This window comes from Haliotis rubra, unplaced genomic scaffold, assembly GCF_003918875.1.
Source record: "Haliotis rubra isolate DU_JTF1 unplaced genomic scaffold, ASM391887v1 Scf159, whole genome shotgun sequence".
Taxonomy (NCBI): Eukaryota; Metazoa; Mollusca; class Gastropoda; order Lepetellida; family Haliotidae; genus Haliotis; species Haliotis rubra.
Window position 1 is genome coordinate 296,005 of NW_025765547.1, and position 19,836 is coordinate 315,840.

At 40.9% G+C, this 19,836-nt stretch overlaps 1 protein-coding gene across 1 annotated transcript in view; it reads left to right on the forward strand.

Moving 5' to 3' along the window:
• LOC124271233 (LARGE xylosyl- and glucuronyltransferase 1-like) overlaps window positions 1–19,836 on the forward strand; it is a 40,729-nt gene that overhangs the window by 4,779 nt on the left and 16,114 nt on the right. Inside the window, exons 4-10 of the mRNA XM_046706313.1 lie at window positions 8,831–8,933; window positions 9,745–9,871; window positions 10,670–10,841; window positions 12,162–12,196; window positions 13,389–13,484; window positions 14,843–14,922; window positions 18,370–18,451. Of these exons, the coding sequence (XP_046562269.1) occupies window positions 8,831–8,933; window positions 9,745–9,871; window positions 10,670–10,841; window positions 12,162–12,196; window positions 13,389–13,484; window positions 14,843–14,922; window positions 18,370–18,451 (695 nt within the window). The remainder of the gene's footprint in view (window positions 1–8,830; window positions 8,934–9,744; window positions 9,872–10,669; window positions 10,842–12,161; window positions 12,197–13,388; window positions 13,485–14,842; window positions 14,923–18,369; window positions 18,452–19,836) is intronic.

Sequence of the window (19,836 nt, forward strand, 5' to 3'; positions counted from 1 at the left end):
TTTTTATCTCTCCCTCAGAAATAAAGGGGGATTTGAAGGGTTTGAAATCATTGCTTCCATAGATGAATGTCACTTTCGGTTACCAAAGTCATGAGGTAGCTGTACACTATTATTAAACATTCAGGTAATGTTTCCATCTTTACACTACTGCCTAAAAGTTAGTTCCCTTTACATGCATGTGGAAACCGTGACACAACCCGTGTGACACACCTGTTCGCCATTGACGACCTTCGCCTTAACCTGCCCCACACTGAAAAGAGTCAGCGATTTGATGGGACATATTTTATTTTTAGCAAATGAGCTCCCTTGCTCTTTTCAGTGCGGGGCAGGTTAAGGCTAAGGTAAATCAATGGCTTAACGGCACTGACTACTAATTCAGTTTGCGATAAATAAATGTACGTAAACTCATTATGACAGTGAGATGTAAGTGTCTCCGAAAGAATGGCGACTAGCACGCTCACAGGCGCCATCAGTTCAACATGTTTTGGTGCATGTTGTTTGTGTATACTGTGAAATAAACAAGAAAATGGGTGAGTTACCGCTACAAATTCTGAGCAGGGATTTTGGCTCGGAATCAAGAAATCACGATTTTTCGAGCTTCCGAAGACCCTAGTTCCCAAAGTACTGCTTCGTGTTTTGTGCTGTATGTCTCATTTTGTAGGTAAATCTATTTGCTTGAAATGTGTGCATACTTTAAATGGGATTAATACAGTGAGCAATGTTGAATTCGCCCTGAAACGAACCTGGTGTGTTGACCTCGTTACATCCCTTTCCTTTTATATAGTACTAAGACCCCGTCAGTGACAGTATATACCTTGATGGCAGTTTTTAGCATTACAATCCCCATTGTGACACACCTTGCTCACGAGTCGCATTGGTCACTCGTGTGCAACACGTGCCACACGCATCTCGGAGGGAACCATAGGAGGTCATAACAGAGAGATCAGTTTTAAATGATCTGATAAGGTCTTTTAAGATGTGATCTTGCAGGAAAATGCGAGTGATGTAATCAATCAGGCCTATCTTATATATGACCTTTGGTTTGTACATGCGTTAAAAATGATAATAATAATAATAAGGGTACTTATACCGCGCAATGCTCCACATCACAAAGGGGCATGCTCAAAGTGCTCACAAACACCACAACATTATTAACCCGGATACCCAAGCTGCCTGTAAGGCGCTAGAAGGTTATAGTCATTTGACTTATCTTTCCGGGTACCCAGTTTCTGCTAGGTGAACATAGGTAATTTTCAACAAACTCACTTGACTAAGGTGAGACGACATGTATCACGTGTTCGTTGTGGGGTAGGACTGAAGTCCTAGCAACATCTCAGGGGTCAAGCTGCCAAACACAAACACCCATCCAAGGGCTGTCCGAGCTCGACGTTGCTTTGTGACCTGAGCTCTATGCACAGGACCATGCGTCATCATAATACACGCTTTGACATGGTGTTCTTGTCATTGAAAGGTTTGTGTAAATTCACATTAAACAATGTGCTAAAGTTGGTACTTTACCCACTGCACAAGTGGTTGTCATCATTTCCTGGTCATCAGTATATTGCTTTTTTGAGCAATTAGTGGTACCACCCCCCACCCTCTGCTGATGACAAATAAACAGGTGTAGGTTTATATTAAAAAGATCATGGTGATATGACAGCAAGGGAGTATTGATTGCTGTATTGCATGCAAGTTTAATTGCCCAAAAAACTGGTCACGAAGTGGGAATGGGATATCGGTTTGAGTTCCATCTCTCCATCCGAGATGATGGGGACAGATTTTCTCAAAACACGTTATAGATAGGTAAGCCAAATTTGGTATGTGTTTTTTGGACATGAATGCCTTGATGGAGTTCAAAAACTGAAACCACGCTACAATTTGTATGGCCCTTGTTATGCGTTTCTTGGCTTAGTGCACGGTATCACCAATGTTGACAGATTTTCTCAGAAACCGTTATAGATAGGGAAACCAAGTGTGGTATGTATTTTCAGGACACAAAAAGCGTTGATGGAGTTCGAAAACAGAAACTGTGTTATGATTCTTTACAGAGTTATAGCCCTTGCCATGCCTTTCTTGACTTAGTGCACGTTATTGCCAATGGGAACAGATTTTCTCAGTAACCTCTATAGATAGCCAACTGTGGTATGTGTTTCCAGACATGAATGTTGTGGTGGAGTTTAAAACAGGAACCAATAGGAACAGAACACTGTGGAATGGGATAGTGATGACCATGTCTTCTTGTTATTTATATGGTTACAGAGGCCCAGATAAGCTGCGTATCCGGGTAAAATACGAATAGAAACTTTCCAATTACGCATTGAAAAAATAATTGTTGCGTAACAATTACGCATTTAAAATGTTAGATACGAAAAAAGTTTAAAACAAATGCGTACGGAATATATTTATAAAAATCACTTGCGTAATGAAAAAGACATCGATTGCTGTCAAGTTGTACTGTTAGTATAGGACAAGTGTTGTAATGTCAGTATAGGATGAGTGATTTTCTATGAAATCATTTCCATTATATTTAAGTTGGTTTTGATTAGGTATGACATAAGGCAGAACATACCTGCTTAGTAAACTTGCTCAATGACATAATACTTAGGTGAGTAAAATGACTGAAATATGCACATATTTGAAAGCAGTGGGTAACGGAAAATGAAATACCCACTCAACATTCATAATACCCACTCCAAAAAAATACAGTGGGTACAGTACCCACATGAGCTAAATCTTATGTGGAGCTCTGTGGTTACGTGACGATCTTCCTGAACCAGCGCCTCGACTTTCTTCACAGTGTCCATATCATAGTCAGCAAGGGGAGTCCACTTCTTAGCTTATCTGTGAGGGACATATGACCGATTTGAAAATTTCTTTCCATCTCACAACAGTATCATAAGGTGGGCGATCTTCACCATAAACAGATTTCATCTCCTCGTGAATCTGTCGGACAGAGCAGCCCTTCAAGTGCAAAAACTTGATAACACTGCACGCCTCAATTTTCTCCATAATGGGGTTACTCATGTTTTGGATCAACAAGCACAAGATTGAATAAAGTGAAGTAAATAGATTTGTTCCATTTACTTGATAAGGATCACTGATGTTACCTTCAAATTTTGATCATAATTTCTCAATATATTCAATGGCGATAATTAGAACATTTTGATATCCCTTTGTGTTACAATCAGACTAAAACTACAGGTGATATTTTCAAATAATGGCATCTGATGGGCATCCACCATTCTTATTATCTCATTGCTTAGATTGAAGAAATTCTGCCAAGGTAGACAGCTGCCCAGTCCCTGTGTCTGTCACGGTCGAGGAAGCAGGTGCTGCCCAGCCTTGCAGCAAGAAATTGGTGGCGCGAAACATGATTCGCTCTGCATCAGTGCCCCTTTAAAGTATGCAGGAGTGAATTGTCCCTGTGCATAATAAAGTGGGTTAATGCCCGTTGTTTATAAAGGAAAAATGGAAAGAACCTTTGTTCTCTTCTTACAGACGAGTTACAAAACATTGATTGTCGGCTTGATGAACCCGAGAGATGAAGCCTAGATCTATATATATACATCAGGGGTGTTCTGGAATATGGTTCTTCGGCACCTAATGCCCTTACTGTCTTAAGTCAGATTTATTAGTATTTCAGTGTTTTGTTTTTGTAAGGAAACTAGCAGCCAGTGAATCTTCCACCTAGCTGATGTTTGCCATATTAATTATTAATATCCATTTTCTGTTGACAAACAAAAGAACTACAAATATAAACACTGTCAAACCTCTCGGTAGAAGCGGACTTCAAATTATCAGTTATTTGCGCACTGATTACTTGACTCAGGCTTTCTGGGTCAGATAGTGATTTAGAGCGAAACGTGTGACATGTCTGTTGTGCAACAGTATGGTAGGCGGCGCTGTGATGTTGCTACCAACCATACATGTAGCAGACGTAAACAATCATCACGATGGTGTGAAAATAAGGTTATATCTTGTTGCATGTATCTTCTTAAAAGGCCTTGTCCATTCATAAAATATCAAATTTATCATGAACTAGCGAGACAGCCAAACACCTCTATTATTTGGAAATGTATATGGTTTAACATATTTTTTACTTCTGAAATACAAGGAATGTGGATCTGTGAACAAGCCAGGCGCTTATGCACACACCTCTCCCATACAACATAGAGAAAATAAAACACAACTGTGGTGACATCATAGAATAATCATTTGAGTGTTGTTGGCAAGTGTAATCAATATAGCCGTAACAATGTCGCATATCAATCAACATGATAACAGTATATTAAAAGGTATATGGAATAATTATGGAATTATGTTTCATATATTTGCATCTTGCGAAATTATGGAGTTCTCTTACCTACGAGGGTGAACATATTGGGGTTCATATTTTTCATATGATGCCCTAGGGCAAAATATCACTTTGTCATTGTACGTGATGTCATGAACAATGCTATGACGTCACATTTCTTCTATGATGTTGCGTTCTACATGAGGCGACGACAGGTAGCCAGCCTATATTTGAAAGTAGATTTGGGTTTATTTTCCTCAATTTGACAGAAATTTTTCGGTAATAAATAGAACATTATATTCATGCCCATATCCTACTATGTTTATGACACTCATGCCTAAATATCGGTATATCCATCGCTCTCGCTTTTGAAATACCAACATTTAGGCACTCATGTCGTAAACATAGTATGACATGGGCACTTATATAATATCCTCTATATATGTTTCATACCTTAGCATTTAACAAAAGCAGGAAATCTACCTGATAAAAGTATGAAGATGTGCACTGATTTCAAGATTTCCATATTTGTTTTTAAATTTGAGCTGGAATGATCGTAAAGAATAGATTTAAATCAAATCCTTTAACAAAGTAATACGGAATTTCTCTGATGAAATCATAATTGGAGCAGACAAAGAAATAATGTAGATTGTCTTCAATGTGGTAGCCACAGTTACACGTTACACTCTCAGGTACATATATCTACTAAATTTGTCAGCGTAGAGATCGCTGCAAGCAAGTTGGAGGCGGAAGTGAATGATTTGACATAGTTAGGTTTGAAGTCATTTGTTTGTTCTTAATCTCTATTTGAATTAACCAAGGGAGGAGCAATTGTACTGTCTGAGGGTAGAGTATTCCAAATATTGAATATTTCAGGAAGGAATGATTTAGCACAGTTACAAGATGTACAATTAATCCTTTGGATGTTTGGATGGTTTCTTAAATTATAAGTGGTTGAATTAGATACTTTATGTGGTAAGGGAGATGATAAATAAGGAGACACTAGATTGTTTCCATTTTATAAAGCATACATAGCTTTAGAAAATGTCTCCTTTTATCTGAAGGGGTCAGATTTGTTTCGTCATATGGTTTATCATGACTGGTGCCACGGAGCTCCAAATATAGTTTATCATGACTGGTGCCACGGACAGCTCCACATATAGTTCTGACTGCATCGAGGTGGAACTTTTCAATAATAACTTTTGTTCATTTGTAAAATTGTTCCAATATGGCTGGCATAATCGAAAATAGGCAGTATAAATGATTTTTGCATAGTTTCCAGAGTCTTTCTATTGAGGTGATACTTAAAACTTCTAAAAAAAGGTACGTATCAAGTAAAGTTGCTATATTAGATGTAGTCCAATATACTGGCAATCAGTTTTCCGTCACAATATAGATGACGCAATGCTGGTAGGGTGTAGTTCATTGACACTGTACATTCTGGGGATTGGAAAGAAAGTCTCAGGGGGAAAAGCCTCAATTTTGGCTAGGACAAAAGTCACAGGGAAAAAAGTCACAATAAACAATTTTATGAAGTTTTGTTCTAAGATGCCTGGCGGTTAGAACAATAAAAAAAACAACCCACATTATCAGACAATAAAGGTATAGTTTTTTTGATGACGTAACAATTGAATGACGTTATCCCGTCACTGCGCCATTCTAGTGTGTCCCCTCATAATCGAACCATTTTACATTACGTCACAATGTAAGCGACGTCACGATGCATGTCAGTTGTCATCGCCTCGTACGGTAAACTACTCCGTTGCATCCCGTTTCTTGGTTTGCTGTTGCTTCACGCAGCTAACATCACTGGTGGAAACATTACGTTTATGTTTTACGACGGTTATAATGTGTCAATTGGATTCACAAGTTTTCAGCGACACGGTAACGTTCGCAATGTTTACATTCCCACAATGCAATCGTGGAATGTCGCTTGACTACTCAGCTTCATCTGGATGTACTGATCTAAACTTATGTTGGTAGTAGAAATGCAACGTTCATATTGCCCCATATGGTTTACGTTAATGACAGATGTAATTAAAATAATTCAGAGAAGATATTTAATCTGAACGTAAACCGTCATCAAACTGTTATCATTTGGGTTTTTTCTGGTAACGTTCGTGTTAACATAGGGGGGCAGACACATCAATAGAACAGTGCACCAGTTAGCCATGTGCGAGGATTCTTAATTTAGGTCACCGACACCATCGTTTGTTTTCTGCCTTAAATTAATCGTAATTATCCTTAGAAAGTATTAAATTTGGCATCTTAGAAAAGAAATACAGTTAGCTCTTCCACCATGTATAGTGTAATAAAACACACTTTCGCCCTGAACTATTATAGCGTTAAAGCACTTTCGGACGCCTTGAAGCGTCCTCGTACTTTAACTATAATAGTTCAGGGCGAAAGTGTGTTTTATTACACTATACATGGTGGTAGAGCGAACTGTATTTCTTAATTAATGTCATCATGATCATAAATCATACATTTTTAAATGAATAATAACTTCAAGCACTTATTTAATTAGATAATTGATTAGCGTTCTACTTGCTTTCAGAGATCAATCAAAATTTTTTGTTAAGTCAGATGTTCCACCCAACCCCATACAGGAACTCTGGGACTGATTTGCACTCTTTAACCTCGATCCTTGCACAATTTCTGAAGCTGGAGGAAAACCATATCTAAGTATGTCACCAGGTTATCGATGTCACCAGGTTATCGATGGCATCAGGTCCTTGGGGTTTCATGGAACGCAGGTGTTCCATGCCCTCTTTCACTTCATCTATTGATCTAATGCCAGGCCATTGAGCATGCCACAGTAAATTCGGAATTCTTCGTCGGCTTAGTAGTGTGGCGCCAATCTCAAGTCTTGTATGTTCTTTCGACGTGTATGCTGACTCCACATTTGTCCTTCAAATACTATTTTCAAACCGCCTTTGTTCCTCTTATAAGTATAATATGGAAATGTAAAAGGGAAAAATCTAAAAGATATATATACACTGTATATTCCCTTTTTGCTTAGAAGCATGTTTCATATCCTAAGAAGTAAAAACAAAATGATCAAAAGTGATTGTGGTCATAGTGTTTTCAAAACATTTGAAGTACTTTGAAACATGGTATACTCACTGCTATATTAACAAAGTATAATCAAAGTAATATACTAAGTAATTGATTTGATTAAGAAACAGTTACATCACGTTTTTTGGCAATTTCAGCATCCTCCTCCTATGTTATGTTATGTCAGGTTAGGGCATTAGTTTTGGTGACTATGTTCTGCCATAAGTACTCTATATAAAGGCTTTTGATAATATTATCTAGAATATATCATCCAGACCCACTAATTAACACCCAAACCTGCAAAGCCTTAGGCATATTTCTTATCAAAACCTGCCTTCTAGTTCGCATACACACAACTAGTGCTAACTTAAGAAATACAAAAACAAAACATAAAAGCAAGCAAAACAATTACCAGCCAAACCATCCCATAGTTCATCCCCCCACCACTTCTGGCAAATTTCGGGGCGGTGGGGTAGCCTCGTGGTTAAAGCGTTCGCTCGTCACGCCGAAGGCCGGGGTTCGATTCCCCACATGGGTACAACTTGTGAAGCCCATTTCTGGTGTCCCCCGCCGTGATATTGCTGGAATATTGCTAAAAACGGCGTAAAACCATACTCAGCCAGCCAGTCTGGCAAATTTCCGATTTCAGAATTCATCCAAATTTAATCATGCAACCCTAACACAATTCGTCAAATTCAACTGAAACTTGGTCCCATGTTACACACATGGTACACACGTGTGTGTCTCATTGCACATGGCGTGGGACACAGGATTCAAATGTGTTGCACACCTGTGTGACACAGGACTCACAAGTGCTGCTCGTGCATGTCATATGCAGGCTGCACGCGTTATCAACGCATGTAAGGGGAATGAATGTTTAGGTAGTAGTGTATGTCTTATTGTCAGTGTTTAAGACTTGCTTTGATCTTCAGTTAATGGAATCAGTTACATTAAACATGTGCAAGTGGAGTAATTTCTTTAGCTTACTGTAAACAACGGTTATAACAAGCTCATCACATTTTTTGGGTCGTTATATCCTAAGTTTGTTTTAAGCATTTTGACAGTGTATGAAATAAGCCAAAAACCCAGCCAGACATCAGGGCTGGTAACTTCAAAATGTTACCAGTCCAAAATGGATTTAACCAGACCAGACACCAAGATATGACTCAGATGTAAATAACATCTCAATTTTTTACCAGACCATCGGGCTGGCTAGCTGTAAATCTAGACCGCCCGTCTGAAATCTAACCTGTCTCGGGCGGTCGGACGGGCCAGACCATCGGGCTGGCTAGCTGTAAATCTCGACCGCCCGTCTGAAATCTAACCCGTCTTGGTCGGTCGTACAGGCCTTATTTCATACACTGATTTCGACTAAAATATCCAGCAAGTATCCAGAGCAAAACATGACAGATTGTTGTGTCCATCAGTTTATTAGTGTGTAGTGTGTGTGTCTGTCTGTATATATGAACTCTGTGACAGATCCTTACAGTGCTGAGGGCAGCGCCGGTCACCTGGAAACAAGGCTGGCCGAGAGGGTCAACATTTTGGACGAGCAAAACAGACTGCTGAGGAAGCAGCTCAGGTAATACCTTGGTAATATGCAAACCTTGTAAATACAGACAAATCATTCACACACATGTTGTTAACACATATACCTTGCAAACACGCACACTCGCACACGCGCGCACGCACACACACACACACACACACACACACACACACACAGACAGATATCTTTCAGGGAATTGATTACTAAATAGCAACCTTAATTCTGCAATCACATGATTTTTTTTTATCTTAGTCTATGGTGAATCCTTTTTGTTCCCTTCTCCATATCCTCTGGCTTCTATTCTCTAACTATATCCTCTTTCCACTCTTCTGTCTCTATCCTCTTCCCTTTCTCTATCCTCTTCCCAATCTTCTGTCTCTATCCTCTTCCTTTTATCCTTTTCCCTCATCTGTTCTTCCTTCTAAACCCCTCTCTGTATTTTCTCTCTATCCCTTCTCCTTCCACCTCTTTCTACCCCAATCTCCCTCCCTTCCTTACTCCCTTCTCCCTCTCCTTTTGAGACACTCTCGACTCATAAAGATCCAGGTTAGAATTGGTCTTCAACAACCCATGTTTGTCAAAAGAGCCGACTAACGGAATTGGGTGGTCAGGCTCACCCAGTTGGTTGACACATGTCATCGCATCCCAATTGTGTACATCGATGCTTATGATGTCTGGTCCAGACTTTATTATTTACAGACTGCCAACATATGGCTGGAAGATTGCTGAGTGCTGCATTAAACAACAATCAAACCAAACCAGAAACTTCCTCTTTATCACCACCAAGGCTTTAGCTCCTTCTTTCTGTTCTCTTTATCACTTTACTATATCCATTTTTATCCAGTCAAGCCCAGAGTCAGCTTCTGAAAGCGCATATGAGTCTGGCAGCAGAGAACGACGTTGTATCTCAGACCGGCAACAAGTCCAGGGTCAAGTGCATCAACTCTGAACCCGAGGTGCCCAAGTGTGAGGTACAGTTTCTTAATATTGCTCCATTTGTACAGGATCCGCTGAAGTAGTCCTTAACGTGTGTGAATCCAGTGACAACAGGTTACAGATGTTGGTTACATTCCACAGTACCATCTCAGTTCAATCCCAGTTAATGTTTAATGAATGTACGCACCTTACTCTCAGCCTAGTGGTTAAAGCATTCGCCTGTCATGCCGAAGACATGGGTACAATATGTGAAGCCCATTTCTGGTGTCCCCTGGCTTGATATTGCTGGAATATTGCTAAAAGCAGCACGAAACTCAACTCACTCACTCACGGTTTCCCCACCTCGCTTGATTCTTCACAAGTGGCCATGATAAAACTGGAATATTCCTGAGTGTGGGATGAGCTAGCAGGCAATGATTGTTGCCATGGCTACAAAGCATGTTGACATGACTTGTTATGTATGGTAAATATATAGTATTGCTTTCTTGATCACAGGAAACGGTTAGTAATTTCATTCATGTTAACATGTTAACTTTCCCAACAAAATGAAAACATGCATGATTTTAGAAATACCAGTATCTTTTCAAATGTGTTGTGATACATATCCATTAGTATTTCGTTCAGTGGTATATTGGTAATATAGTGCACCTAAAAATATTTTTAAATATCAAATTGTTTAAATCAGGTGAACTAGAAACATTGTGTAGGTTACAGTATAAACACTGACTCTCCAGGAGGTTTGCATAGATAGACACACACTGCTTATAGGACAGACATGTCAGTCGTGAGACTCAGTTGGTATCCAAATTAATTCCACTTTCATATTGTTTCAGGTGATCCAGGTCGCAATTGTCTGTGCGGGTTACAACTCAACACGTGATGTAGTCACGCTTATAAAGAGTGTGTTATTCTATCGGCGAAACCCACTTCACTTCCATTTTATCTCAGACAGTGTCGCAGAAATCATTCTCAGGAATCTGTTTACTACTTGGAATGTTGCTGGAGGTGAGATCACCAGTCTGTGGTTTAACATGTGCTTACTTTAGATGTTTGGTGATTCTGGATAGAAACGGTCCCCAGCAGCCTGTGCTGGTCGTAGGAAGGGTCCAAATGGGAAGGGTGTCCAGTTTGTGGACATTTTTTATAATGTGTCTTTTTTCACAATGAAATTGATTGTTGCTGACAATGTCAATCACAGGATTTTCTAGTCCAAACTCCATTATTTACAAGTCACTTTCACGTAGCTGACATATTGCAAACACATTCATGTTTGCAAATTGTGTTTTGTTGATCCAGAAAAATGTCAACTGTTTTATTCCCTTTATATTCTTCAGACCAGTTTCCAGTTTATTCTTATAATTTATTTGGCCACAATAAAACATTTGTAAGATTTCATCAAGTTTTACATACTAATGTGAAGGTGGTGACATTGTAGCTAAAATGTATTTTTAAAGAAACTGTTCAAGGAATATGTGTATGTAACGTCTTTACCAATGCGATTCATATACAAGCTATTTCATTGTGGAACTTAGTGTATTGAAACTGATTTGGAAAATTGTTGTGGGCATTGAAAAGCATGAATATTTTATGGAAATTAATTTGAAACACTTACTGAATCCAAGAAAGCATTGCTAATAATTCATGAATTCATCGCTGTGGGCAAGCGGGGGCGCGGTGGGCGAGCTGTCTAAGGCGCCAGGCTAGTAATCCAGCAAGCTTGGAGATGCTGGGATCGAGCCCACCTGTGACCGGGTGTAAAAAACCTTGGAGTCAACTTTGTCTTTCAGTGTTGTCACAACCCCTAGTGTACAGTACACAACTCTGTGCACTTAAAAGAACCCACGAATCTGTTGGTAGATGACCAGATGGTGGTCACATGAATACGTGCAAACACTTAGTTGCAGGTACAGCAACGTGCAGTAAAACTTGGACAAAGTGCTGTGACTATTTGTCCCAGTCCACCCAGCTGTGAATGGGTACCTCGTAAGGATGGGAAAGCCACATTAACTCGGTGCGCCTAGTAGGCAGCAAGAGTTGTATGCTCCCCAGGGAGTTGAGATTGAAAATACGATGTGCCGTTGTGATGGACATCCAATGATCGAGGGAAAACAAAGCGCCTTTGAGCAGTTGTACTGGATATCGGCGCTATACAAATGTTTGTATGTATGTATGTATGTATGTATGTATGTATGTATGTATGTATGTATGTATGTATGTATGTATGTATGTATGTATGTATGTATGTATGTATGTATGTATGTATGTATGTATGTATGAATATGTATGAACTGATAATATTTAATATTAAATATTCTCTGCTTCCAGTTGAAGTCAGCTTTTACCCAGCAGATGCTGTTAAGGTAAGATATTACTCATTACTTTACCTTGCATTAACACATTCCTTTCTGAGATAAGTGTACCTCACCATCATTTTATATACCATGCTGAGAACTGCTGAAATTATTGTGTCATTTAGTGACCTTAAATGAGCATATCCAGTTGTCATAAAGGGTGATAACTCTAGATGTGTTTATGTAGTCTGCCAGCTGTCAAGTTGTCCATTAACTGGTTGATTTAGCTATACTTGTGAAGACATTTGAGGTCAATGGGAACAACCATGAAGTGGCTTGAGGTGTACTGGTTTAGAATGTATTGGCTTGAGGGGTACTGTCTTAGGGTGTACTAGCTTGAGGTGCATTGGCTTCGGGTGTATTGGCTTGAGGTGTACTGTCTAAGGTGTATTGGCTTAGGGTGTACTTGCTAAGGGTGTGTTGGCTTGAGGTGTACTGGCTTGAGGTGTACTGGCTAGGGTGTACTGTCTTAGGGGGGTTTGGCTTGAGGTGTACTGTCTTAGGGGGTATTGGCTTGAGGTGTACTGGCTTATGGTGTATTGGGTTGAGATGTATTGGCTTGAGGTGTACTGGCTTAGGTGTATTGTCTTAGGGTGTATTGGCTTGGGGTGTACTGGCTTAGGGTGTATTGGCTTGAGATGTATTGGGTTGAGGTGTACTGGCTTGAGGTGTACTGGCTTAGGGTGTATTGGCTTGAGATGTATTGGCTTGAGGTGTACTGACTTGAGGTGTACTGGCTTAGGGTGTATTGGTTTGAGATGTACTGGCTTAGGGTGTATTGGCTTGAGGTGTATCGGCTTGAGGTGTACTGGCTTGAGGTGTACTGGCTTAGGGTGTGTTGGCTTGAGGTGTACTGGCTTAGGGTGTGTTGGCTTAGACACTGCATATATATCAGACCATATATGTGTTCTTACTATGTTGACTATGGGAATGACTGAGATCATTTGACATTACAGTGTGAGTTTTGTACGTATGACACGTGGTGAACTGGGGTTTAAGGATGCACTAAGGATTGTTGCATGATGTGGGCGGCTTCACGTACTGGTGTGCACTGGTGCCACAGTATAGTTATCATACACTGACAGTTTGCACAGTTAAACGTGGATACCACTGGGACACATCAGACCTTCAACACACCATGCATGGAGTCTATCCACAACAACATGGAGACAGGATCTTTGACAACTGTTGAATGTTTCAGCCGGACGTGTCGTGGATCCCGAACCGCCATTACTCCGGAGTGTACGGCTTGATGAAGCTGACCCTGCCTAAAACATTACCTGCTGACCTAGATAAGGTACACTTGTACATTGTCACACTACTTCAACCACAGACAGCATCAGATTCGTATTCTTGATAAATTCCTTGATAAATTTGGATATCACCTTTACCAGGGCTGTGTATTTATAGATATTGATAATCGTTAACTAAATATTAATAATATCGAAGCAGCCCATGAATAAAAGATCTAACTTTGTATATTGTGTGAGTAAATTAAAACGTTTGTCTACAACAAAAGTGAATGTACGATATTATCGCTAACTCACTTTTCATTTCGATAATCATGAATAATATATAACATCCATGATATTATCGATCATTTTGGTTGGCCTTAGCTTTCACATATTTACTAAACCCCAACGCGCACACACACACACACACACACACACACACACACACACACACACACACACACACACACACACACACACACACACACACACACACACACACACACACACACACACACACACACACACACCTCGGATAGCTAAGTGCCCATGGCATGCAATTTTTGGGGGAAATGTCTATTTCTATATTTAAAAAGGTATTTGTTTATATATATTTATTTTCTTGAATTTAAAGCTATTTGGACGTTGAATTTTGACATTTCATTCAGTGAAAACCTTTTCCTCCTTATTGGCTATGTTTTAGTGAAATGCATAGCCATAAAATAGGATGTAAATTATTCATTATTACCTTAATTAGTAATTCAGTTTGCAAATATTTTTATGACATTTGTGCAGTTGGGACCAAATATTGACCTCTCAGCAGGTCATGGTAAATCCTCAGCCACAGCTTCATTTTGAGACTGATTAGCATAGGTACTGATGGTAGTGATTGAGATGTTGATGTTTTACTCTCGCTTTTATGCTTTGATTGTGAACTGATCAGTGGTATTTATAGCATTAGAACAGAGACTTATTCTGTTGAAAATTGAGCATATCAAGTGCTGATTCTGAAAGACTTGTGTTTGCAGAGTGAGTCTAACATTCTGCAGTTACTGTACCAGTCGCTGTCCCTGGGCAGAGTTATGTCCCTTAACATGCCAGGATACTCTAACCATGGGTTTGAATCCCAGACTTTGTGGTTTGTCTGCACCACAGCCACGATTGTGGGTTTGATGGTGGTGACGTCACAATCAGTGGGAGATCACAGGGTACTCCATGGTAACATAACAAGTAACAGTAACATGATGTGTAAAAGGTCGACACTTATTCAGTAATGGAAATGTTAATATATGTATGATTTGTTTGGTGCCTGGGTCTGAATACATTTACAGCTTTAACTGAGGGGAGCAAGATAAGATGACATTATGCTGGGTCACCTGCTCAGGGATGAAAATCTCAAGCACATAATGTTTTCTGTTTGCAGGTGCTTGTTTTAGATACTGATGTTACATTTGCAACTGACATAGCAGAATTGTGGAAAATATTCCGCGTTTTAAAGACAAACAGGTAGGTTTAGAACTTTGATTCCCTGGCAGTTATTCTTATCCATCTTGTTCATCTTGTTGATAATCTTCAGCATTACTTTCTACTAATCATTATTGTTTTCATCAATATATTGGTGATTGAAATATACAAAAAAAAATTCCTTATCCTGACTCATGCTAATTATGCTTGTCTCCTTCTCCTTGCGAATGATAGTGGAACACTTGAAATCCCTTGAAGTTCCCTTCTAAAAAGCGGACGTAAAATCACTACTCACCCAGGAGTTGCCTCCCTTGCCCCTTTTCCATCAATAGACGTGCTAAGGACCTGGTACGTAGGTATTCACAAGTCATGTCTAAATCGAGTGATTGCGCTGATAACCGTGTGTTATCCACTGCTGCAGACATTCATAATTCCAGTGAATTGCCGAACGTTTCTCGGGAGCAGGTTGATGTACCAGTGGGGAACGCCGGAGGCCATAAGACATCATCATCTACTGAGCTGACCTCATCGCAGATGAAGAAGGCTAAATCATCTTCTACGCAGAAGAAGAAGGCTACTACCATGAAGACTTCATCGAAGTCTATATTCAGTTCTACGCAGAAGACGAGGTCTTTCTCAGCCGAGATTGTTCCTCCAGGAGAAGCACAAGTTTATGATGATCCACCAATCCTCATACCGGAAGTCTCCATCGTCAGTAAGAAGACGAAGCCTGCTTCTACAGCTACATCGGCATTGGTATCAGCGCAGACATTGACAGAAGACTTTCTATTAAATTGAGCCTTTGGGGGGACCTGGTCCCGTACCACCATTGTGTATACTACTGGACTACCTGAAACCATATCTCCTATGGTGGACTCGGAAGTCGAATGTTTGCGGAGGAACCTTTTTGACAGCCAGTTTGCAACACTCATCTCTACGTGGATGCCTCCCTACAAGGATGGGGTGCGCACTTCAACAATGAAGTGGCAGCAGGGAAGTGGTCGAGTCAGGATCAGAAGTCACACATCAATCTGTTGGAGATGAAAGCAGTAATCAACGCTTTACAACATTGGTCCAGCGTACTAAAGAACGCTCGACTCATGGTACACACGGACAACTCCACAGTGGCGTTTTACATCAACAAACAAGGGTCAACAAGATCAACAAGTCTGCTACAACTCAGCTTTCTCCTGTTCAGCATAGTCGACGACCTGAACATCTACATGAAGGCATGCCATATTCCGGGAGCAAAGAATGTCATAGCAGACGCCCTAGCTCGTCCACTACAACCATCCCCGACGAAATGGATGTTGCATCCAGAAGCATTCCAGTTCATCATACAGACTATAGGATCCCCACTAATAGACTTGTTTGCAACAAAATTCAACAAACAGCCACCAACATTCGTCTCACTGATTCCAGATCCTCAGGCATGGGCAACAGACGCTCTAAGCATCTCATAGGAAGGACTAAACGCTTACACGTTTCCACCTCCTGCACTGCTACCACAAGTACTACAGAAAATCAAGCAGACGACACTGTTCCATCTACACGCGTGGAGCGTATTAAAGCTTGCCTGAAGACCAGAGGGTACTTCGCCAGAGCAGCGAAAGCAGTTACACTAGCGCTACGCGGATCAACTCGCAACTTGTACGACGACAAGTGGCAGAGATTTGAACAGTATGCAAAGAGGAAAGGCTTTACAGCAGTGAAAGCAACACATCCTCAAGTGGCGGAATACTTATCTCATCTACGACAGACGAGACACTTAAAAGGTTCATTACTCTCAACTTACTTAGCTGCCCTCAGTACAGTTATCACCATGAAAACGGGTATCAAGCTGACCAAAGTACCAGAGATTCTGGCACTACTACGCTCGTTCAAGTTGGAAGACCAACAAAAGAAATTTAAGGCTCCTGCCTGGGATCTCAACATAGTGCTACGACATCTCACCAGTGATGCCTACGAGCCTCTAGAACGGACATCCTTTGAACTTCTAACTCAGAAAATGCTGTTCCTGATCGCCCTAGCAACAGCTGCACGGATGTCAGAAATAAATGCTCAGGACTTTGAACGAACACGATTTGAATCAAGACATCGTACATCTTGGATTGAGATGGGATTTTATCGCCAAGAACCAACTGCCCGGTCAGCCTGACAGACAGTTCCACATCCCAGCACTATCTACAGTCCTTGGGCCACAGGATACGCAGGATCTATCCTTATGCCCAGTCAGAGCACATAAAGTCTACCTACAGAAAACTAAAACAAGGAGACGAAAATTCAAGCGCCTATTCATCCCCTTATCCACTGAGACGCCCACGGAAGTCTCGCGGACAACGATATCGATCTGAATGAGAGCCGTTATACTATGGGCCTATAAAGCAGCAGGACTTAAACGAGCCTCCAACCCACACGAAGTCAGAGCCCTGGCGTCAACACTTGTTCTGCATGGAAACTGCTCGATTACAACTGTAATGGAGGGCTGCTTTTGGAGATGGAACACAGTGTTTGCCAACTACTACCTCAGAGACATTGCAACCGAAGACATCTCAGGCCTTCACCAGTTTGGGCCACTTGTTGTAGCACAACAACTAATGGTTCCACAAAGGCGCTGAGTAAATCTCACCCCTTGTTATCAAGTGACTTGTGAAAACCAATGCTCTGGAGAGCAATGGCTATAAGTCCATGCACATGTCTAGGACAGACTAGCATGAGTGATCGACCCTGTACTTGTATAGGACATACTCGTACATGAAGAAGGGTCGCATCTCCACTTGATGCGCACATCAAGAGATGGAGTTGCAATAGATAACTAATGGAATATTAGTATATCTAAATCCACAAGAAAATGTCAGGAGAAGTTTCGGAAGAAATCTGACAAGTTGTGGTTCCCCCCAAGGAGAAGTTGAAAGAACAGAAGCTTCAACAGTGTTGTCATAAGTTCCCATGGGGGTAATACAGGACATAAATCAACAACTAGTTAATCCAGAACATGGCCTGACCCACCACCGTTTCCGACGGATCCTGCAAGCATAATTAGCATGAGTCAGGATAAGCAAAAATATGTAATTTTCTGACTAAAATTGATATTTTATACTTATCCTGACTCATGAGGGTAGCCCTCCCAACCTCCCCTCTTATGGCACTCTGGATTTCCCTGTAAATCTGGGTGTCAGGCATTCATTCGGACAGAGTGACAAGGCATGGTCGGTCAGGTGACCAAAAGGGCGCCAAAGGGGCAAGGGAGGCAACTCCTGGGTGAGTAGTGATTTTACGTCCGCTTTTTAGAAGGGAACTTCAAGGGATTTCAAGTGTTCCACTATCATATAGCAAGGAGAAGGGGACAAGCATAATTATCATGAGTCAGGATAAGAATGAAATATCAATTTTAGTCAGAAAATTACATTTTGATGAGCATGACAAGAGCACTATGTATGTTGTTGCTGTGCTACATTGCACATGAAGTGACTCAGTCTATATTTTACAGGCTATAGGTCTTGTAGAAAACCAGAGTGATTGGTACTTGGGGAAACTCTGGAAGAACCACAGACCCTGGCCAGCACTGGTGAGTTTCATGTAGACATATGGTCAAGATCATTGTTTGGACTTATGTCTGGGTTAGACAATGGTCCAGTGAAAATAACAGCCTGATTGTTTATGTGTAACCTTGGACCGAAGGGGATAACTCTTGACTTTTCCTATGTGGTGTCCATGTAACCATGCTTTCAAGTTTTGAAAATTTCCTAATTCTCCATCCTTACAACTTTCCTGTATAGATATAACAGACTTCAAAGACATCAGTTTGTTACAACTGATAATGTTACTTCTGGGGGTGTCGCGATCTGGCGAATGACATCCTTTGAACTACTAACTCAGAAAAAAAATGCTGTTCCTGATAAGCTCTAGCAACAGCTGCACAGGATGTCAGAAATAAATGCTCAGGACTTTGAGCGAACACGATTTGAATCAAGACATCAGCGACATCATACATCTTGGACTGAGATGGGATTTTTATCGCCAAGAACCAACTGCCCGGTCAGCCTGACAGACAGTTCCACATCCCAGCACTATCTACAGTCCTTAGTGGGCCACAGGATACACAGGGATCTATCCTTATGCCCAGTCAGAGCACTTAAAGTCTACCTACAGAGAACTAAAACAAGGAGGCGAAAATTCAAAGCCTATTCATCCCCTTATCCACTGAGACGCCTACAGGAAGTCTGCGGACAACGATATCGATCTGGATGAGAGCCGTTATACTAAGGGCCTATAAAGCAGCAGGACTTGAAAGCGAGCCTCCAACCCACCTGCGAAGTCAGAGCCCTGGCGTCAACACTTGTTCTGCATGGAAACTGCTTTCGATTACAACTATAATGGAGGGCTGCTTTTGGAGATGGAACACAGTGTTTGCCAACTACTACCTCAGAGACATTGCAACCAAAGACATCTCAGGCCTTCACCAGTTTGGGCCACTTGTTGTAGCACAACAACTAATGGTTCCACAAAGGCGTTGAGTAAATCTCACCCCTTGTTATCAAGTGACTTGTGAAAACCAATGCTCTGGAGAGCAATGGCTATAAGTCCATGCACATGTCTAGGACAGACTAGCATGAGTGATCGACCCTGTACTTGTATAGGACATACTCGTACATGAAGAAGGGTCGCATCTCCACTTGATGCACATCAAGAGATGGAGTTGCAATAGATAACTAATGGAATATTAGTATATCTAAATCCACAAGAAAATGTCAGGAGAAGTTTCGGGAAGAAATCTGACAAGTTGTGGTTCCCCAGGAGAAGTTGAAAGAACAGAAGCTTCAACAGTGTTGTCATAAGTTCCCATGGGGGTACAGGACATAAATCAACAACTAGTTAATCCAGAACATGGCCTGACCCACCCACCGCTTCCGGCCGGATCCTGCAAGCATAATTAGCATGAGTCAGGATAAG